The sequence below is a fragment of the Piliocolobus tephrosceles genome, chromosome 10, assembly GCF_002776525.5.
Source record: "Piliocolobus tephrosceles isolate RC106 chromosome 10, ASM277652v3, whole genome shotgun sequence".
Classification (NCBI taxonomy): domain Eukaryota; kingdom Metazoa; phylum Chordata; class Mammalia; order Primates; family Cercopithecidae; genus Piliocolobus; species Piliocolobus tephrosceles.
In genome coordinates, this window is record NC_045443.1 from 48,352,716 (window position 1) to 48,372,290 (window position 19,575).

The 19,575-nt window shown below is 43.2% G+C and overlaps 1 protein-coding gene and 1 non-coding gene across 4 annotated transcripts in view; one reads left to right on the forward strand and one right to left on the reverse strand.

Annotated features, from left to right (window-relative positions):
• Positions 1-19,053, reverse strand: part of TFCP2 (transcription factor CP2) — a 79,621-nt gene extending 60,568 nt beyond the window's left edge. For all 3 annotated transcript variants that reach the window (XM_023211111.1, XM_023211110.1, XM_023211109.1), the window contains exon 1: positions 18,200-19,053. In XM_023211111.1, coding sequence (XP_023066879.1) covers positions 18,200-18,321 — 122 coding nt within the window. In that variant the 5' untranslated portion in view covers positions 18,322-19,053. The remainder of the gene's footprint in view (positions 1-18,199) is intronic.
• On the forward strand, positions 12,381-12,487 carry LOC111542119. Its single transcript, XR_002731459.1, has one exon. It is a non-coding gene; the product is annotated as a U6 spliceosomal RNA (small nuclear RNA).
• Positions 19,054-19,575: the final 522 nt, after the last annotated feature.

A 19,575-nucleotide genomic window follows, 5' to 3' on the forward strand; every position in this document is an offset into this window, starting at 1 on the left:
TGTTGTTGTTGTTGTTGTTGTTGTTGTTGTTGTTGTTGTTGTTGTTGAGACGGAGTCTTGCTCTGTTGCCCAGGCTGGAGTGCAGTGGCCCCATCTCAGCTCACTGCAAGCTCCTCCTCCCGGGTTTACGCCGTTCTCCTGCCTCAGCCTCCCGAGTAGCTGGGACTACAGGCGCCCGCCACCTCACCCGGCTAGTTTTTTGTATTTTTAGTAGAGACGGGGTTTCACCGTGTTAGCCAGGATGGTCTCGATCTCTTGACCTTGTGATCCACCCGTCTCGGCCTCCCAAAGTGCTGGGATTACAGGCTTGAGCCACCGCGCCCGGCGTACTTGCCATTTTTAACAAAATGGAGAGATAGTGAGTTCATTCACTCAACAAATTAGCACATACTACTTATTAGGCACTATTCTAACAGTAGGCAGAGAGCAGAGAACAAAAGAAAATCCCTTCTTTTATGAAGCATGAAGTTGGGGAGAGAAGCCAACAAATGAATTACACATCAGATGTTAGGGAAAAAATAAAGCAGAGAGAGTAAAGAAAGCAAGGAGTGCTGGTGAGGGGAAGGAGGCTCTTGCTATTTTACATGAAGGAGATTGGAAGCCCTCTCTGATAAAGTGACATGGGAGTAGAAACCTAAAGGAAGTAAGGAACATACAGGAATGTTTCGGGAAGAGTAACTGCAAATGCAAAGACAGTGAGGTGAAAGTGGAGCCCTAAGACTGGGTGCGGCTGCAGCAGAGCAAGCCGGGGAAGAGTACATAAAATGGCTGGAGGAGCAGACCATATGGATCCTTGCCAAATGTGTGGCTTTTATGCAAAGTGAGATGTGAAACCACTGGACAGTTTTCAGGAGAAAAGTAGCACAATCTGATGAACATTTTAAAGAAAGTGATGATATAATTTATCACTAAAACAGGTATACCTTGGTGAGTGAAAAAGGGTGATATTAATAGTTAACTTAGGACAGTATTAACAAGACCTAATTTTAAAAGGCTTCTCTGTGTGTAAATCATTTTGAAGGAATTCCTCCTGGCCAAACCTGGAACACCGTCATCAAAATATATAGTGATAGAAGATTACAATGTATTTAATAAAGTAAGAATCTATGAGTCTATATTGATAAAAAATCATAGGAACAGAAAACTCTTTCTTACAGTAGAAAGCCAACTAATAAATGTAGAGGGAAGGCAAAAAGAGAAAATCACTTGGCAATGACCATTAAGATAACTGATTAGGGCAAGAATCATCTGAATGCTAAAATTAACAGGTGAAAGTCTGAGAACAGGATATTTACACAGTCACAAAACATCTCCCAAGACATTATTACAAAAGGCAAATGAATAACTTTATGAAGGAGAAAACTGGACCCTACCACTCAAGTAACATTGCCAGTAATAGGAGTAATAAATAGATGTGCATCTTAATATGATACACAGAGAACTCAGCATCACTTCTTAGGTATTAATGCCCAACGTGCATAACCTGAATCTAACGAGGAAACCACAGACAAAAACAAATTGAAGGATGCTCCACAAAATAACTACCCTGCACTTATCAAATTGTCAGTGTCATAAAAATACAGACTCAAGAACTGTTCCAGATTAAAGGAGATGAAAGAGACAAGGTCACTGAATCAACACATGATACTGGATATTCTTTTACTATAATGGATATTATTAGGACAACTGAGAAAATCTGAATAAGGTCTATAGATTATAGCATTGTGTCAGTGTTAAGTTCCCAATTTTGATCGTTATACCATAGTTATGTAAGAGAATTTCTTGTTTTTAAAAAATACAAACTGAAGTATTTAGGTGTTTGGGGCATCACATCTGCCTTTTACCTTTAAATCATTCAGAAAAAAATAATTCTGAGTGTGTGAGAAATTCTGAAAAAGAGAAGGATAAAGCAAATATATTAAAATATTATCCTTTGGGGAATCTAGGTGAAGGGTTTTCACAAATTATTTGTAGTATTCATGCAAATATTATACAAGTCTAAAATTATTTTTTCCCAATTGCTTTTGTGATAAAATACACACAACAAACTTTACTATCTTAATCACTTTTAAGTGAACAGTTCAGTGGTATTAAGCACAATCATATTGTTGTACAACCATCACCATCATCCATCTCCAGAACTCTTCATCTTGCAAAGCTGAAACTCTCACACCCACTGAACAGGAACTAGCCCCTGGCAACCATCATTGGTGGTAATACTTTTGCAGCTAGCTGAGGGATCAGGACTAGGGCAAAGGAGAACTATTTGCATTCTTTTTGTTTTCCATTTTTAAAATTTGTAGTAAAATATACATAATACTATGTTGGCTGGGCACAGCAGCTCAGGTTTGTAATTCCAGCACTTTGGCAGGCCAAGGCAGGGGGATGGCTTGAGGTCAGTTCTAGACCAGCCTGGGCAACATAGCAAGACCCCATCTCTCTAAAATTTTTTAAAAATTAGCTAGGTGTGGTGGTGCACACCTGTAGTCCCAACTACTCGGGAGGCCAAGGCAGGGGAATAACTTGGGCTCAGGAGTTTGAGGTTACAGTGAACTGTGATTGTGCCACTGCACTGCAGCCTGGGTGACAGAGCAAGACCCTGTCTCAAAAAAAAAAAAAAAAAGTTATCATTTAACCTTTTTTTGTTTTTTGTTGTTGTCTATATCAATGCTTCAATCTGTAATATTTTAACCATTTTTAAGTGTACATGTCAGTGCTATTAAGTACATTCATAGTGTACTTAACCATCACCACTATCCATTTTCAGAAATTTTCATCATCCCAATCTAAAATTCTGTGCCCATTAAACAAGAACTACTCACTCTCCTCTCTCCTGGTAACCACTACTCAACATTCTATCATTATGAATTTGACTACCTGAGGTATTTCATGGCAGTGGAATCATATATTTATCCTTTTGTGTCTGATATTTCACATATCATAATGTCCCAAGATTTATCCATGTTATATCACATATCAGAATCTCCTTCCTTTTCAAGCCTGAATAATATTCCATCATATGTACATATTATATACATTTTGTTTATCTAGGTTGCTTCCACCTTTTGGTTGTTGTGAATAATGTTGCTAAACACAGGTGTACAAATAGCTGCTCAAGTCGCTGCTTTCAGTTGTCTTGAATATATACTCAGAAGTGAAACAGCTGTATCATAATTCTACGTTTAATTTTTTTGGGAACCACCATACTGTTTTCCACAGTGAATGCACCATTTTACATTGCCACCAGCAATGCATAAAGGTTCCAGTTCCTCTACATTCTTTCCAACACCTGTTACTTCGATTTTTTACTAGCAGCCACCCTAAAGGCTGAATAATATTCCATTGTATGTACTCACAACATTTTGCTTATCCATTCATCCCTTGATCAATGGGTTATACCTATGAACATTAGGTACACAAATATCTCTTAAAGACCCTGCTTTCAATTATTTTGAGTATACATTAGGTCATCGTTATCTGATGGGGAGATCCAAGACTCCCATGGATGTGTGAAACCACAGAGAGTATCAAACTCCACGTATAGCGTGTTTTTTTCTATATATATATATATATATATATATATATATGTATTTATCCATGGTAAAGGTAATTTATAAATTAGGCAGAGTAAGAGATTAACAACAACTAATAATAAAACAACCATAACAATATATAGTAATAAATTATAGAAATGTGGCTGGGCACAGTGGCTCACGCCGGTAATTCCAGCATTTTGGGAGGCCGAGGCGGGCAGATCACTTAAGATCAGGAGTTCGAGACCAGCCTGGCCAATATGGTGAAATCCTGTCGCTATTAAAAATACAAAATTAGCCAGGCATGGTGGCAGGCGCCTGTAATCTCAGCTACTCGGGAGGCTGAGGCACAGGAATCGCTTGAACCTGGGAGGTGGAGGCTGCAGTGAGCTGAGATGGTGCCACTGCACTCCGGCCTGGGTGACACAGTGAGATTCCATCTCTAAATAAATAAATAAAAGAGGTCTCTCTCTCTCTCAAAATATCTTATTACACTATACTCACCTATCTTTTTTACAGGCCACAGTTGAACTTGGGTAACTGAAATCTCAGAAAGTGAAACCTAGGATAAAAGGGGAACCACTAAACCTCCACAAGTAGAATTACAGGATCGTATGGTGTGAGGATTTTTAGGTGTCAACTTGACTGATTAAAGGATACTTAGAAAGTGGGTAAAGCATGGTTTCTGACTGTATCTGTGAGGGTGTTTCCAGAGGAGGCTGGTGTGTGAGTAGGTTGACTGAGAGAGTAAGATCTACCCTCAATGTTAGAGGGCAACATCCAGTGGGATGGGTGCCCAGATAGAACAAAAAGGCAGAGGAAAGGTAAATCCATTTTCTCTCCTGGGGCTGGAACACCCTTCTCCTGCCCTTTGATATCAGTACTCCAAGTTCTCCAGCCTTTGGACCCCAGGACTTACACCAGTAGCCTCTCAGGTTTTCAGGCCTTCAGCCTCGGTGTGAAAGTTATGCCACTGGTTTCCCTGGTTCTGGGGCTTTGAGACTTAGATTGAGCCAATGTACTGACATCCCTGGTTCTCTAGTTTGCAGATGACCTATCATGGCACTTCTTAGTTTCCATAATTGAGTAAGCCAATTCTCCTAATAAATTCCCTCTCCTTCACCCATCCATCCATCTATACCCTACTGGTTTTGTCTCTCTGGAAAATCCTGACACATATGGTAATTTTATTTTTAATTTTTGGAAGAACCACCATAGTTTTTCACATAGGCTGTGCCATTCGACATGACTACCAACAGTGTACAATGGTTCCAATTTTTCCATGTCCTTCCCAACAATTATTTTCTGCTGTTCTTGATAGCAGCCATCCTAATGGGTGTGAGGTAGTATCTTGGAGTTTTGACTTGCATTTCCCTAATTAGCAATGTTGAGTATCTTTTCATTTGCTTATTGGTCATGGTGTAAATCCTTTTAATATACTGCTAAATCTGGTTTGCTAGTATTTTGTTGATGATTTTTATATCAATGTTCCTAAGAAATGTTAGTCTATAGGCCAGGTACGGTGGCTCACGCCTGTAAAGACAGCACTTTGGGAGGACAAGGCGGGTGGATCACTTCCAGCCTGGCCAACATGGCAAAGCCCCGCCTCTACCAAAAATTTAGAAATTAGCTGGGTGTGGTGGCACATGCCTGTAATCCCAGCTACTTGGGAGGCTTTGGCACGAGATTCATTTGAAACCAGGAGGCCCAGGCTGCAGTGAGCCAAGATTGCACCACTACACTCCAGCCTCAGTGATACAGTGAGACTCTTTTTTGTCTCACAAAAAAATGAAAGAAAGAAAGAAAGAACAAACTATTAGTCTATAGATTTCTTAGAGCATCTTTGTAGGGCTTTGGCATCAAGACTGTATTCATCCATTTTGCATTACTATAAAGGAATACCTGAGGCTGGGTAATTTACAAAGGAAAGAGGTTTATTTGGCTTATGGTTCTGCAGGCTGTACAAGAAGCATGGTGCCAGTATCTGCTTCTGATAAGTACCTCAGGAAACTTTCAATCACGGCAGAAGGTGAAGGAAGAGCAGGTATGTCACATGGCAAGAAAGGAAGCAAGAGAGAGGGGAGAGGTGTGACACTTAAACAACCAGCTCTTGAGTAAACTAATAGAGCAAAAATGCACTCATTACCATAGGGACCACACCAAGCCATTCCTGAGGGATACACCCCCATGACCCAGATACTTCCCACTAGGCCCCACCCACCTCCAACACTGCAGATCAAATCTCAACTTGCAATTTGGAGGGACAAATATCCAAACTATGTCAAAGATAATGCTGACTTCACAGAATGAATTAGTGAGTGTTCTTTCCTCTTTAATGTTCTGAAAAGTCTGAGACAGACTGGTGTTAGTTAATCTTGAAATGTTGATAGAATTCACCAGTGAGGTCATCAGGTCCAGAGATTTCTCTGTTGGGACATTTTTTATTACAAATGCAATCTCCTTATGAGTTATGAGACTATTTACATTTTCTATTTCTTAGTAGTTTAGTCTTGGTAGGTTTTGTGTTTCTAGGATGTGACCATTTCATCTAGGTTACCCAATTTGTTGGCGTACAATTGGTTTATTAATTTTTTTCCTCAAAAAACTAGTCAAGTGCAGTAGTAAGGATGGGGGAAAGAGTAGAATAAGTTCTATCCCTAACTGACTGTCAACAATCAATTAAGATAATTCACTATCTTCAGACCAGCCTACAATTGCTTATCGTACTCTATTATAATCTCTTTTTTTTTCTTTTTTTTTGAGATAGAGTTTCACTCGTGTTGCCCAGGCTGGAGTACAACAGCGCAGCATCAGCTCACTGCAACCTCCACCTCCCGGGTTCAAGTGATTTTCCTGCCTCAGCCTCCTGAATGGCTGGGCTTACAGGCACATACGCCACTATGGCTGGTTTATTTTCTTGTTTGTATTTTTACGGGATATCACCATGTTGGCCAGGCTGGTCTCAAACTCCTGACCTCAAGTGATCTGCCCATCTCAGCCTCCCAAACTGCTGGGATTACAGGCGTCAGCCACTGCGCCCAGCCCAAGAGACAGGCTCTGTCACCCTAGCTAGAATGCCATGGCACAATCATGGTTAACTGCAGTCTTGAATTCCTGGGCTAAAGCAATCCTTCTGCCTCAGCCTTCCAAGTAGCCAGGACTACAGGCAGGTGTTATTTTTTTGTATAGACAGTGTCTCAGTATGTTGTCCAGGCTGGTTTGAGCTCCTGGGCTCAAGTGATGTCCCCAGTTCAGCCTTCAAAAGCATAGGAATTATACATGTGAGCTGCCATGCCCAGCCTACCCTTTCCATTTCTGTGGAATTGAGGGTAATATTCCCACTTTCAATTTTATCTTTAGTATTTCAGTAATATGAGATGGAGTCTCGCTCTATTGCCCAGGCTGGAGTACAGTGGCATTATCTTGGCTCACTGCAACCACCGCTCACCTCCTGGGTTCAGGCAATTCTCCTGCGTCAGCCTCCAGAGTAGCTGGGATTATAAGCATGCACCACCACGCCTGACTAATTTTTGTATTTTTAGTACAGACAGGATTTCGCCATGTTGGCCACGCTGGTCTTAAACTCCTGACCTCAGGTGATCCTCCCACTTTGAACTCCCAAAGTGCTGGGATTACAAGCATAAACCACTGCACCCAACCCATTATAATATTTTTTTTATCCACTATAATCTTAATTTTTTTTTTAGAGACAGAGTCTCGTTCTGTCACCAAGGCTGGAGTGATGTGGCATGATCATAGCTCACTGCAGGCTCAAACTCCTGGGCTCAAGCAATCCTCTCACCTCAGCCTCCGGAGTAGCTACGACTACAGGCATACACCACCATGCCCAGCTAATTTTTCTTCTTTTACTATTTTTGTAGAGATGAGGTTTTGCTATGTTGCCCAGGCCAGTCCTGAACTCCTGAACTCAAGAGAGCCCCCCATTCCTAAAGCACTGGTATTACAGGTATAAGCCACCATGCCTGGCCTCCATTATAATCTCATAGGACCACTGTCATCTATGCTATCTGTCACTGACCAAAACATCATTATGCAGTATATGACTGTACTGAGCCTTCCACCTATCCTGAGCATGCACAATGACTTCTTAATTTCTCCCATCTATTTGGTTCCTATTGATCGTCCTAGTCATCAATATGTTTTTTTGTTTGTTTGTTTTTTAAGACAGAGTCTTGCTCTGTCGCCCAGGCTGGAGTGCAGTGGCACAATCTCGGCTCACTACAACCTCTGTCTCCCAGGTTCATGCGATTCTTCCACCTCAGGCTCCCAAGTAGCTGGGACTACAGGCATGAGCCACCACGCCCAGCTAATTTTTATATTTTTAGTAGAGACAGGGTCTCACCATGCTGGCCAGGCTGGTCTCAAACTCCTGACCTCAAGTGATCCTCCAGCCTTGGCCTCCCAAAGTGCTGAGATTACAGGCGTGACCCACCACGCCGGCCCCTAGTCATCAATATCTGGCTCTCAAAAGGGAAAAAAGAAAAAAAATGGAGACAGAGAGTATGGTGCCAGCCCTTTAAATCTCCCGGACATCGGCCAGATGCAGTGGCTCAAACTTGTAATAACAGCACTTTGGGAGGCCGAGGTGGGCGAATCACAAGGTCAGGAGTTCGAGAGCAGCCTGGCCAACATGGTGAAACCCTGTCTCTACTAAAAATACAAAAAAAAATTAGCCAGGCACGGTGGCGGACCCTTGTAAACCCTGCTACTCGGGAGGCTGAGGCAGGGGAATCGCTTGAACTCAGGAGGCGGAGGTTGCAGTGAGCCAAGATTGCACCACTGCACTCTAGCTTGGGCATTAGTGTGAGACTCTGTCTCAAAAAAAGAGAAATCTCCTGGACATCACTTTGGTGGTGGTAGTGGGGGGACTTATAACAAAGTGGTGAGGTGCAACAATAACCATTGCCTCTTTGCAACTCCGTGATCAAAACCAGCAATTCTTTCTTTTATTTTTAATTTACTTTTTATTTTTTTGAGATGGCGTCTTGCCCTGCCACCCAGGCTGGAGTGCAATGGCGTGATCTTGGCTCACTGCAACCTCCACCTCCCAGGTTCAAGCAATTATCATGCCTCAGCCTCCCAAATAGCTGGGATTACAGGCGCCCCCCCACCACGCCCAGCTAATTTTTGTATTTTTAGTAGAGACGGGGTTTCACCACATTGGCCAGGCTGGTCTCAAACTCCTGACCTCAAGTGATCCACCCACCTCGGCCTCCCAAAGTGCTGGGATTAGAGGTGTGAGTCACTGCGCCAGCCTCTTTATTTTTAGACAGAGTCTCACTCTGTCACCCAGGCTGTAGTGCAGTGGCACAAGTTCTATCGCCCAAGCTGTAGTGCAGTGGTGCAGTATCAGCTCACTGCAACCTCTGCCTCCCAGGTTCAAGCAATTCTCCTGACTCAGCCTCCTGAGTGACTGGGGTTACAGGCACGCACCACCACGCCTGGCTAATTTTTGTATTTTTAGTAGAGACAGGGTTGCACCATGTTGGCCAGACTGGTCTCAAACTCCTAACCTCAAGTGATCCTAACCGCAAGTGATCCACCTGTCTCGGCCTCCCAAAGTGCTGGAATTACAGGCGTGAGCCACTGCGCCTGGCCAGAAGCAGCAATTCTGATTGGAGCACAGATTTCTGAAATGTGGGTTTTTGTTTTTAGAGACAGGGTATCACTATGTTGCCCAGGCTGGTCTCAAACTCCCAGGCTCAAGCAATCCTTTCGCCTCAGCCTCCCAAAGCGCTGGAATTACAGGCACCAGCTACTGCACTTGATCCAGATTCCTGATATTTGGAAGAAATGGTCCTTTCTGCCCACCTTAGGTTCCACAAACTATGTGCAAGCTGCTCCAGGAACATGTGCACAGCTGCCTGCTATGGGGGTGAGGGATGTGGATGGGCAGCTGCTATTGTACTAAGTGCTGCAATTGACTGAAATTAACCACAATTTACTGTCCAGGATTGGACAGTAAATTGCAGTTAATTCCTCACAGTTGTAAGATTTCAATAAACTCCAGAGTTCCAAAGAAGATGCATCAGACAGATTCTGCCAGAACAATTGTTATGTTGGTGGGGAGACAGATTTCCGGTACTTCCTACTTTATCATCTTCCCACAATCCTCTCTGAATTTTTGTTTTGTTTTGTTTTTGCTTTTTGAGACGGAGTCTTGCTCTGTCACCCAGGCTGGAGTGCACTGGCACAATTTCAGCTCACTGCAACCTCCGCCTCTGGGGTTCAAGCGATTCTCCTGCCTCAGCCTCCCGAGTGGCTGGGATTACAGGTGCCTGCCACCACGCCCAGCTAATTTTTTGTATCTTTAGCACAGACGAGGTTTCACCACGTTGGTCAGGCTGGTTTCAAACTCCTGACCTTGTGATCTGCCTGCCTTGGCCTCCCAAAGTGCTGGGATTATAGGCATGAGCCACCGCGCCCGGCTGTGAATTTTTTTTTTTTTAAACTCTGCTTTTTCCATATTGAGAATGAAATAATTATCTTTTAAGTGAAAAAAACATAGGCACTGGCACTTACAAAGGGTTCTTTCTGTGTAGAGAACAGATTGGATGAGTATGTGTGTGTGTGCGTGTGTGTGTGCGCGCATACACTGAGTCAGAAGGAGGGTTGGATCAACTAAATGGATGCTGAAAATTAGGGACACAGGTCATGGAAGACGATAGAGTAGGAACTTCAGGAGTTAGTACTTTCACCAAAACAACTATTGAGATGGCAAGAACTGCTTGAGGTGACTATTTTAGGACTCTGGGGTCTAATGAAACACTTGCAGTGTCCAGAAGAGTGCTTGATAAAGAAAAAAGTTGGTAAATTTTAGTGAATTTTGGCATTTGGAATAGCATCTATCATTCTGTAGCTCCCAGTCCCGTGGTATGCAACTGTTGAGATGACAGTTCCTATTGCAGCTTGCTGGTGCTAGGCTGGGAAATAGGGGCTTTGTCCTCCAAAAAATTGAGGTTATGTGTTTCATTCACTACTTTTGATTGCTGAGGAGCTGCCAGAGCGCTGGCCACTGTTTCACACATGCACACCCCCTGACTGAAGTTGCTTCCCTAGTGGCACTAGACAATTGAACTTAAAGAGAGAGAATGCTCCTTTTTCTTTATGTTTTCTTTTCTTATTGGATCTAAGCATTTAAGGAAATCTCTGTCAAGTCACTGAAAGACCACAGAGATAAAAGAACAGAGATTCAGTGACCACATGCAACCAGGTATACACTCTTTGCAAAGACAATCTGGAAAAGTCACAAAACAAATGCAGCTTTCATAAGTAACAACAATTATCTCTAGGGAGGCAGTGGAATCTGACTTTCAGAGTTACCATATTGCAGCACACAAAATGTCAACTTCCCAACAAAACTTTGCAAAGCAAACAAAGAAACAGGACTATATGGCCCATTCACAGGAAAAAAAAAAGAAAAAGAAAAAAATTGGTGGGGCATGGGGGCTCATGCCTGTAATCCCAGCACTTTGGGAGGCCAGGCGGGCAGACCACGAGGTCAGGAGATCGAGACCATCCTGGCTAACAGGGTGAAACCCCATCTCTACTAAAAATACAAAACATTAGCTGGGTGTGGTGGTGGGCATTTGTAGTCCTAGCTGCTCGGGAGGCTGAGACAGGAGAACGGTGTGAACCTGGGAGGCAGAGCTTGCAGTGAGCCAAGATCGCGCCACTGCACTCCAGCCTGGGAGACAGCGAGACTCCATCTCAAAAAAAGAAAAAGAAATTGACAGAAACCACCCCATAGCAAGCCAGACAATGGACCTACTAGACAAAGACTTTAACTGTCTTAAATATGCTCAGAGAGTTGAGGGAAACTATGAAAACACAAACAAACAAAAAACTAAAGGAAATCAGGAGAACAATGTATAAGCAAGTAAGGAATACCAATAAAAATATTTTTAAAATATAAAAATGAATGAAATAGCAATTCTGGACATAAAGATACAAGAGCCAAAATAAAGATTTCACTAAAGGATTCAACACCAGAGTTGAACAGGCAGAAGAAAGAATCAATGAACATGAAGATAGAACTGAAATTACTTAAGCTAAAAAGCAGGAAAAAAAAAATGAACAAAGAAAAAGGAACAGAGGCTGGGCACAGTGGCTCACATCTGTAATCCCAGCACTTTGGGAGCCCAAAGCGGGTGGATCACCTGAGGTCAGGAGTTCAAGACCAGTCTGGCCAACATGGCAAAACCCCATCTGTACTAAAAATACAAAAATTAGCTGGGTGTGGTAGCCCACGGCTGTAGTCCCCGCCACGCAGGAGGCTGAGGCAGGAGACTCTCTTGAACCTAGGAGGTGGAGGTTGCAGTGAGCCAAAATGGTGCCACTGTACTCGAGCCTGGGTGACAGAGCTAGACTCCATCTCAAAAAAAAAAAAAAAAGAAAAAGGAACGAGCCATGGGGCCTACTGGGACACCATCAAATGTATCAATGGCTAAACCAACCTAATTAACATATGCATTACCTCATATGCTTCTCTTTTTTGTGGTGAAAACACTTAAAATCAACTCTACTGTCTTAGCAATGTTCAAGTATACAATATATTGTAATAACTATAGTCCCCATATGTATAAGAGCTTTTGAACTAAATCCTGATTTTTTTGTGTGGTTGGGTCTCACTCTGTCACCCAGGCTAGAGTACAGTGGCACGATCACAGCTCACTGAAGCATTTACAACCCTAAATTTCCCTCTGAGGTTTTACTGCATCCATAAATTTTGGTATGTATGTTTTCATTTTAATTTGCTCAATGTATTTTCTTATCTCCCTAATGATTTCCTCTTTTTATTCATTTGGTGTTTAAGTATGTTGTTTAATGCTCACTTCAGTAGCACATATACTAAAGTTAGAACGATTCAGAGAAGATTAGCATGGCCTCTGAACAAGGATGACATGCAAATTCGTGAAGCATTCCATATTTTAAACATTTCAGGGCTGGGTATGGTGGCTCATGCTTGTAATCTCAGCACTTTAAAAGGCCAAGGCAGGAGCATCACTTGATCCCAGGAATTTGAGACCAGCCTGAGCAACATGATGAAACCCTGTCTCTTCAAAAAATACAAAAATTAGCTAGTTACGGTACCAGCTACTTGGGAGACTGAGGTGGGAGGATTGCCTGAATCTGGAAAGTTGAGGCTACAGTGAGTTGTGATGGTGCCACTGCACCCCAGCCTGGGCAACAGAGCAAGACCCTGTCTCAAATAATAATAATAATAATGCCAGGCGCAGTGGTTCACACCTGTAATCCCAGCACTTTGGGAGGCCAAGGCAGACAGATCACCTGAAGTTGGGAGTTCCAGACCAGCCTGACCAACATGGCAAAACCCCGTCTCTACTAAAAATACAAAAGTTAGCCAGGCATGGTGGTGCATGTCTGTAATCCCACCTACTTGGGAGGCTGAGGCAGGAGAATCATTTGAACCTGGGAGGCAGAGGTTGCAGTGAGCCAAGATCACGCCACTGTACTCCAGCCCAGGCAACAGAGCGAGACTCTGTCTCAATAAATACACAAATAAATGAATAAATAAATAATAACAAAATTTTAGAAAGAAGGCAGGGTATGGTGGCTCATGCCTTTAATCCCAACATTTTGGGAGGCTGAGGTGGGAGGATCGCTTGAGCCCATGAGCTCAAGACATGCCTAGGCACCATAGTGAAACCCCCATCTCTACAAAAAATAAAAATAAAAAGAGAGTTAAAAAAAAAAGAAAGAACTTAAATCAATAACTTCAGACCTTAAGGAACTAGAAAAAGCAGCACAAACTGGACCCAACAAAACGGAGGGAATAATAATGTCTAGAGTAGAGATAAGTGAAATAAAGAATAAAAATAAGGCAGGTGCAGTACCTCACACCTGTAATCCCAGCACTTTGGGAGGCTGAGGCAGGAGGATTGCTTGAGGCCAGGAGTTCAAAGCCTGTGCAAGACAGTGAGACCCCATCTCTATGAAATTAAAAAATAAAAAAAAATTAGCTGGGTTTGGTGATACATGCCTATAATCTCAGTTACTCAGGAGTCTGAGGTAAGGGGATCACTTGGGCCCAGGAGTTTGAGGTTGCAGTGCATATGATCACACCACTGCATCATTCCAGCCTGGGTAACAGAGCACGACCCCATCTCTCAAAAACAAACAACAACAACAAAAACCAAGAAGAATAAAAATAGCAGAAAGAATCAACAAAACCAAAAATCTGTTATCTAAAAAGATCAACAGAATTTACAAACTCCTGCTACATTGACTGGGAAAAAAAGAAAGAAGATGAAAATAAATAAAATCAGAAATGAAACCGGGGATATTACTACTAATTTTACATAAATGAAAGGATTATAAGAGAATAATATGAATGACTATAAACCAGCATATTAGATAATTTAGATAAAACAGACAAATGTTTAGAAACATTAAAGTACGAAAACTGACTCAAAAAAAATTAAGTCTCAACAAGCCTATAATAAGAGATTGAATTGTTAAACAAAAACCTCCCAACAAAGAAAAGCCCAGTATCACATGGCTTCGTTGGCAAATTCTACCAAATATTCAAAGAATTAACACCAATCCTACTCAAACTCCTTCAAAAAACAGAAAAGAATGGAACACTTCCTAATGTTCTATGAGGCCAGCATCACCCTGACACCAAAGCCAGAAAAAGATATGATAAAATTCAGGCTGGGCATGGTGGCTCACACCTGGAATCCTAGCACTTTGGGAGGCTGAGACAGGAGTCCAGGAGTTTAAGACCAGCCTGGGCAACACAGGGAGACTTAGTCTCTTTAAAAAAAAAAAAAAAAAAGATATGATAAGAAGACTATAAACCAATATCCCACATGAATATAGAAACAAAAATCCTCAAGAAAATAACAGCAAACTGCAAACTGGATCCAACAATACATTAAAAAAATTATATACCATGACCAACATTTATCCCAGGAATGCAAGAGTGGTTCAACATAAGGAAATCAATCAATGTGATACACCACATTATCATCTCAATAGACACAAAAAAGATGTTTGAAAAAATTCAATACCCTTTTATGATTTAAAAAGAAAAACACTCAGCAAAAGCTCAAAGACATTATGCTAAGTGTATAAGTCAGTCACAAAAGGATAAATATATGATCCCACATATATGAGTTTCTTAGAGTAGTCAAATTCATCGAGACAGAAAGTAGAATGGTGGCTGCCAGAGGCTGGAGTGAAGGGAGATGGGAAGTTAGTGTTTAATAGCATTTTACTTTGGGATGAAAAAATTCTGGAGACAGATCACGGTGATGGTTGTACAACAACGTGAATGTACTTAATTACACTAATCTGGACATTCTTAAAGAGTTAAAATGATAGAATTTTATGTTATGGGTATTTTACCACAATAAACACACATATACACACATATTCAGCAAACTAGGAATAGAAGGAAACTTCTTTAACACTAAAACGGCATTTATGAAAAACTGAGTAGGGCATGGTGGCACATGCCTGTAGTCCCAGCTACTCAGGAGGCTGAGGCAGGGCTGCTTGAGCCCTGGGAGTTCAAGGCTGCAGTGAGCCATGAACATACCACTACACTCCAGCCTGGGCAACACAGTGAGACCCCATCTCAAAAGAAAAAAAAAAGCTGGCCGGGCATGGTGGCTCACACCTGTAATCCCAGCACTTTGGGAGGCCGAGGCAGGTGGATACCTGAGAACAGGAGTCAGACCAGCCTGGCTAACATGGCAAAACCCTATCTCCACTAAAAATACAAAAATTAGCTGGGCTTGTTGGTGTGCGCCTGTAGTCCCAGCTACTCGGAAGGCTGAGGCAGGAAAATTGCTTGAACCAGGGAGGCAGAGGTTGCAGTGAGCTGAGATCGCACCACTGAACTCCAGCATGGCCAGCAGAGCAAGACTCCATCTCAAAAAAAAAAAAAAAAAAGTCAAGAGAATAGTGACAAGTACCTAACACATGAAAAGAAGGATGAAAAAAACAAAAAAGCCGGGCATAGTGTTATGTGCCTGTAGTCTAAGCTACTCGGAAGGCTGAAGTGGGAGGATCACTTGAGCCCGGGAGATGGAAGTTGCACTGAGCCGAGATGGTGCCACTGCACCCCAGCCTGGGTGACAGAACAGGACCCGTCTCAAAAAAAGAAAAGAAAAGAGTACTTAAAATGTTGGCACACTGTGCTCTTGAGAACTCAAAGTGATGTTTGAAAACTTACGCATTTGATTTTGATGTTGAAAAAACCTAAATGTGTAAATTTGCGAGCCATTCTAATGTCTGCGACAACCACACGGTATGATTTGTAAAGCACTCTTAATTAAATGTAAGATGGCATAGGATCAAGAGCATATGGTATTGCACCTAGTAGATTAACAAATGTTTGATGATGTTTTATTTAATTATTTCCAGCCTAACCTCTGGTAATCTAAACAAAATCAAACTTTTTGCTGTGAATATCTTTACACAAGCAACAGCATAGAAAATTGTCAAATATTATGTCAGATGCTCACGTGTTAACTTCAGGGTCACGGCACTTACTTTCAGACCAAATTCACCTCTATTTTTACGCTCAGACTTATATAAACAATGACAGGTAAAACCAAAGTTAAATTTCTCATGACTAAGAGGACTGTATGATAGCACATATAGAACTCAAGTTTCCCTGAAATCACTACAATATTTACATAAGGATAGTTATTTTTTTCCAATTTTTCTTAATATTTAAATTTTTTTTTTTTTTTTCTTAAGAGGTCTCACTCTTGTCACCAGGCTGGAGTAGAGTGATACAATCACAACTCACTGCAGACTCAAACTCCTGGGCTCAAGCAATCCTTCCACCTCAGTCTCCTGAGTAGCTGGGGCTACAGGAACATGCCACCAGGCCGGGGTAATTTATCTATTGATTTATTTGTGGAGAGCAGGTCTGGAACTCCTGGCTTCAAGAGATCCTCCAGTCTCTACCCCCTCAAAGTGCTGGTATTACAGGCATGATTATTATTTAGAATAACAGTCTTTATTATTCTAATTATAAGTAAAGATTCCTCAAGATGCTGAAGTATTAAATTCTCTTTTTTTTTTTTGAGATAGAGTTTTGCTCTTGTTGTCCAAGCTGGAGTGCAATGGTGTGATCTCTGCTCACAGCAACCTCCGCCTCCCGGTTCAAGCGATTCTCCTGCCTCAGCCTCCCAAGTAGCTGGGATTACAGGCGTGCCCCACCACACCTGGCTAATTTTTTGTATTTTTAGTAGAGATGGGGTTTCACCATGTTGGCCAGGTCTCAAACTCCCCACCTTGTGATCCGCCCACCTCAGCCTCTCAAAGTGCTGGGATTACAGGTGTGAGCCACCATGCCCGGCCTGAAGTCGTAAATTCTAACTCATAATTTTACTTCAGTGAGGAAAGTCCACTTTGAATTAGTAGGAATAAAGGAACTTTACATAACTCTTAAAAGATCTCACTATCAGAATGAAAAATGCATCTAGTTTCCCCCTAAAAAGCATCTTTCCCCTATGAACTTTTATAAACCCAATGAAAATGTTAAGTTCTAGTCTCTTGACTCACTTAAAGTCTTACAATGCATTAGGAAACCCAATTATAGTCCATCTACCCCTAAGACGCAGCTGTTTCAACACTTCCATACAGGATTCTTGCACATCTATAAATGAAATAAACTATATTGGAGGAATAAACTAGCCAATGCATGCAGAAAGTTATATAGGCAGTAACGTTGCTTTCAAAGGAGTTTTTGTATTGTTTTTCAAATGGAGTCTCACTTTGTTGCCCAGGCTGGAGGGCAATGGCACCATCTCTGCAACCTCCACCTCCGGGATTCAAGTGATTCTCCTGCCTCAGCCTCCCGAGTGGCTGGGATTACAGGCCCGCAGCACCACACCCGGCTAATTTTTGTATTTTTGGTAGAGACGGGGTTTCACCACATTGGCCACGATGGTCTCGAACTCCTAGGCCCAAGTGATCCGCCCGTCTCAGCCTCCCAAAGTGCTAGGATTACAGGCGTGAGCCACCGAGCCCGGCCGAAAGGCGATGTATCATCTGTTATCAACAATTGGCTTGATACGTAAAGATCCAGAAGCATCTTAAGTTTTCTTCGTCATTTTTTCATTTCACAGCTTACGTTTTAAAAGTCAGAAACCCCAGAATTAAGTAAAGTCTTAAAGCAAGCTAGTGATAAGATAAAGCTGCACGGACTTCTTCATCAAGGACTTCCATATCTTTCCAACAAGAAACGAACGAATATTCATCATTAAGCACCAGCTCCCAATTTCCCAACTTCCTAGATATCCTTCCTATGCTATATGTAACCCCTTCTTCACATAACGTCAGACTTACCCCCACATACACCAACAATCCCCAAGTCTCCAATGCACATTGGCACAAAAGCCTCTCAACATTCATCTGGTTGCTAATCGAGGACCACTCTTCCTTCTTCCACTGATCCTGCGCAGGCTTCATATAGCTTACAATCGCTTTTTCCATTTCTTCCACAACACTACTCAAAGCGACAAAGGACAAGTCCCCTTCCCACAATCGTAGACAGCTTTTTAAAACTCTATACACCTCCTTCCCACTCAACCACTTTTCTTAGTCTCTATCCGCCTTTGTTATTCAGAAGGTGTAGGGTCTGGGAAAATATCACTCACCTCATGCTATAGGCACCAGCACCCAGTTCCTGGCCGATCCCGGACAGGCTAGCATCAAAGTCCTGCACCAACCCGGATTCAATCACTTCGTCGGCCAGAGGCAGCTTCAGAGCCCAGGCCATCCTGGCTCCTTCCTTGCCCCAGGAGACACCGTGTCTTGTACAAAGGCGCGGAGGGTAATTCTACCCAACAGGAGTAACACAGTAGAAAACTACAAACCAGGGTTTCCCACGCAGTGCCCACCGGCCACCCCCAAGCCCGACCAGCACTTCTCGTATAACTAATCTCCCGTACCCTTGGCTGCTAGTTCTTGGTTGCCCCAGGTTCCAAAATCCCCCCTGCCCAGGTCTCAGGAACGTGAGGACCCTTTTGCTCAACTACTGCAGACTTCCCAGAAGCAGCTCTGGACTCCCGCACTCCCACTCCTTAAGATACCCTCTTGAGAGTTCGTGGTGGTGGCTTGCTGCTTCCCAGACAGACCAGCAGCAGCCGCAGGAAGCTAGCCCGGCGCTCCCACGCCGCTTTTGCACCTTTTCCTCCGCCCCTTTCTGCTGGAGGCCCCCTCCCTCCCAGGGCTCGCTCTCTCTTTCCCCTCCAGGCCTCGCTTCCGGTCAGTCCCACGATCACTTCCGGTCACCCCTTCTCAACCCCACGGCTTAGAACCAAATCCAGGTTTCCGCTGAGCCGACTCCTCGCTCTCTGTAGCCCCCGACGGCTTGGAAACATGGAAGGAGAAAGTCCAGCACAGGCGTGAAACCTGGACTCCCCAGGCCCTTCCACCGCCCGCCGCCCCAGCGCCAACCAATCATGGCGTCCTCTTTCTTCACCTCACCGGCGAACATGACGTCACGCTGTCGCTCGCCTATAAAGAAGAGACCTCGTCAGTCTTGGCCGCGATGATAGGCGGGCTGCGCCACGGGTCTGCCCCCGAGATGGGCTGGGCGATCACGGAGAGGACCCGGCGTGCAAGTGTCCGGGTTTAAACGTCTCTCCGTGTAGTTACCAGAGTTCTGGTATCCGCTACTCATCAAGTCATCACCCTGAACCGTGGAAGGAGCCCTCCTTCTAGCCTTATGAACCCACTCCACCCCTGGCGGACTCTTGACTACTTCCCAAACGCTCCTTACGTGCGCGCGCTTGCTCCTGCTCATCCTCCTGTCTCCTTAAACTCACCTCTCCGGAGGTCGAGACCCTGCATAAATCCCACTTCCCTCTATATTCATTTTATCTTAGGCGTCCTCTCTAATGCAATTGAACAGAAAAGCATGAGATCAGTAAAAATGTGGTTTTTAGGCCGGGCGAGGTGGCTCACGCCTGTAATTCCAGCACTTTGGGAGGCCGAGGTGGGCGGATCACCTGAGGTCGGGAGTTCAAGA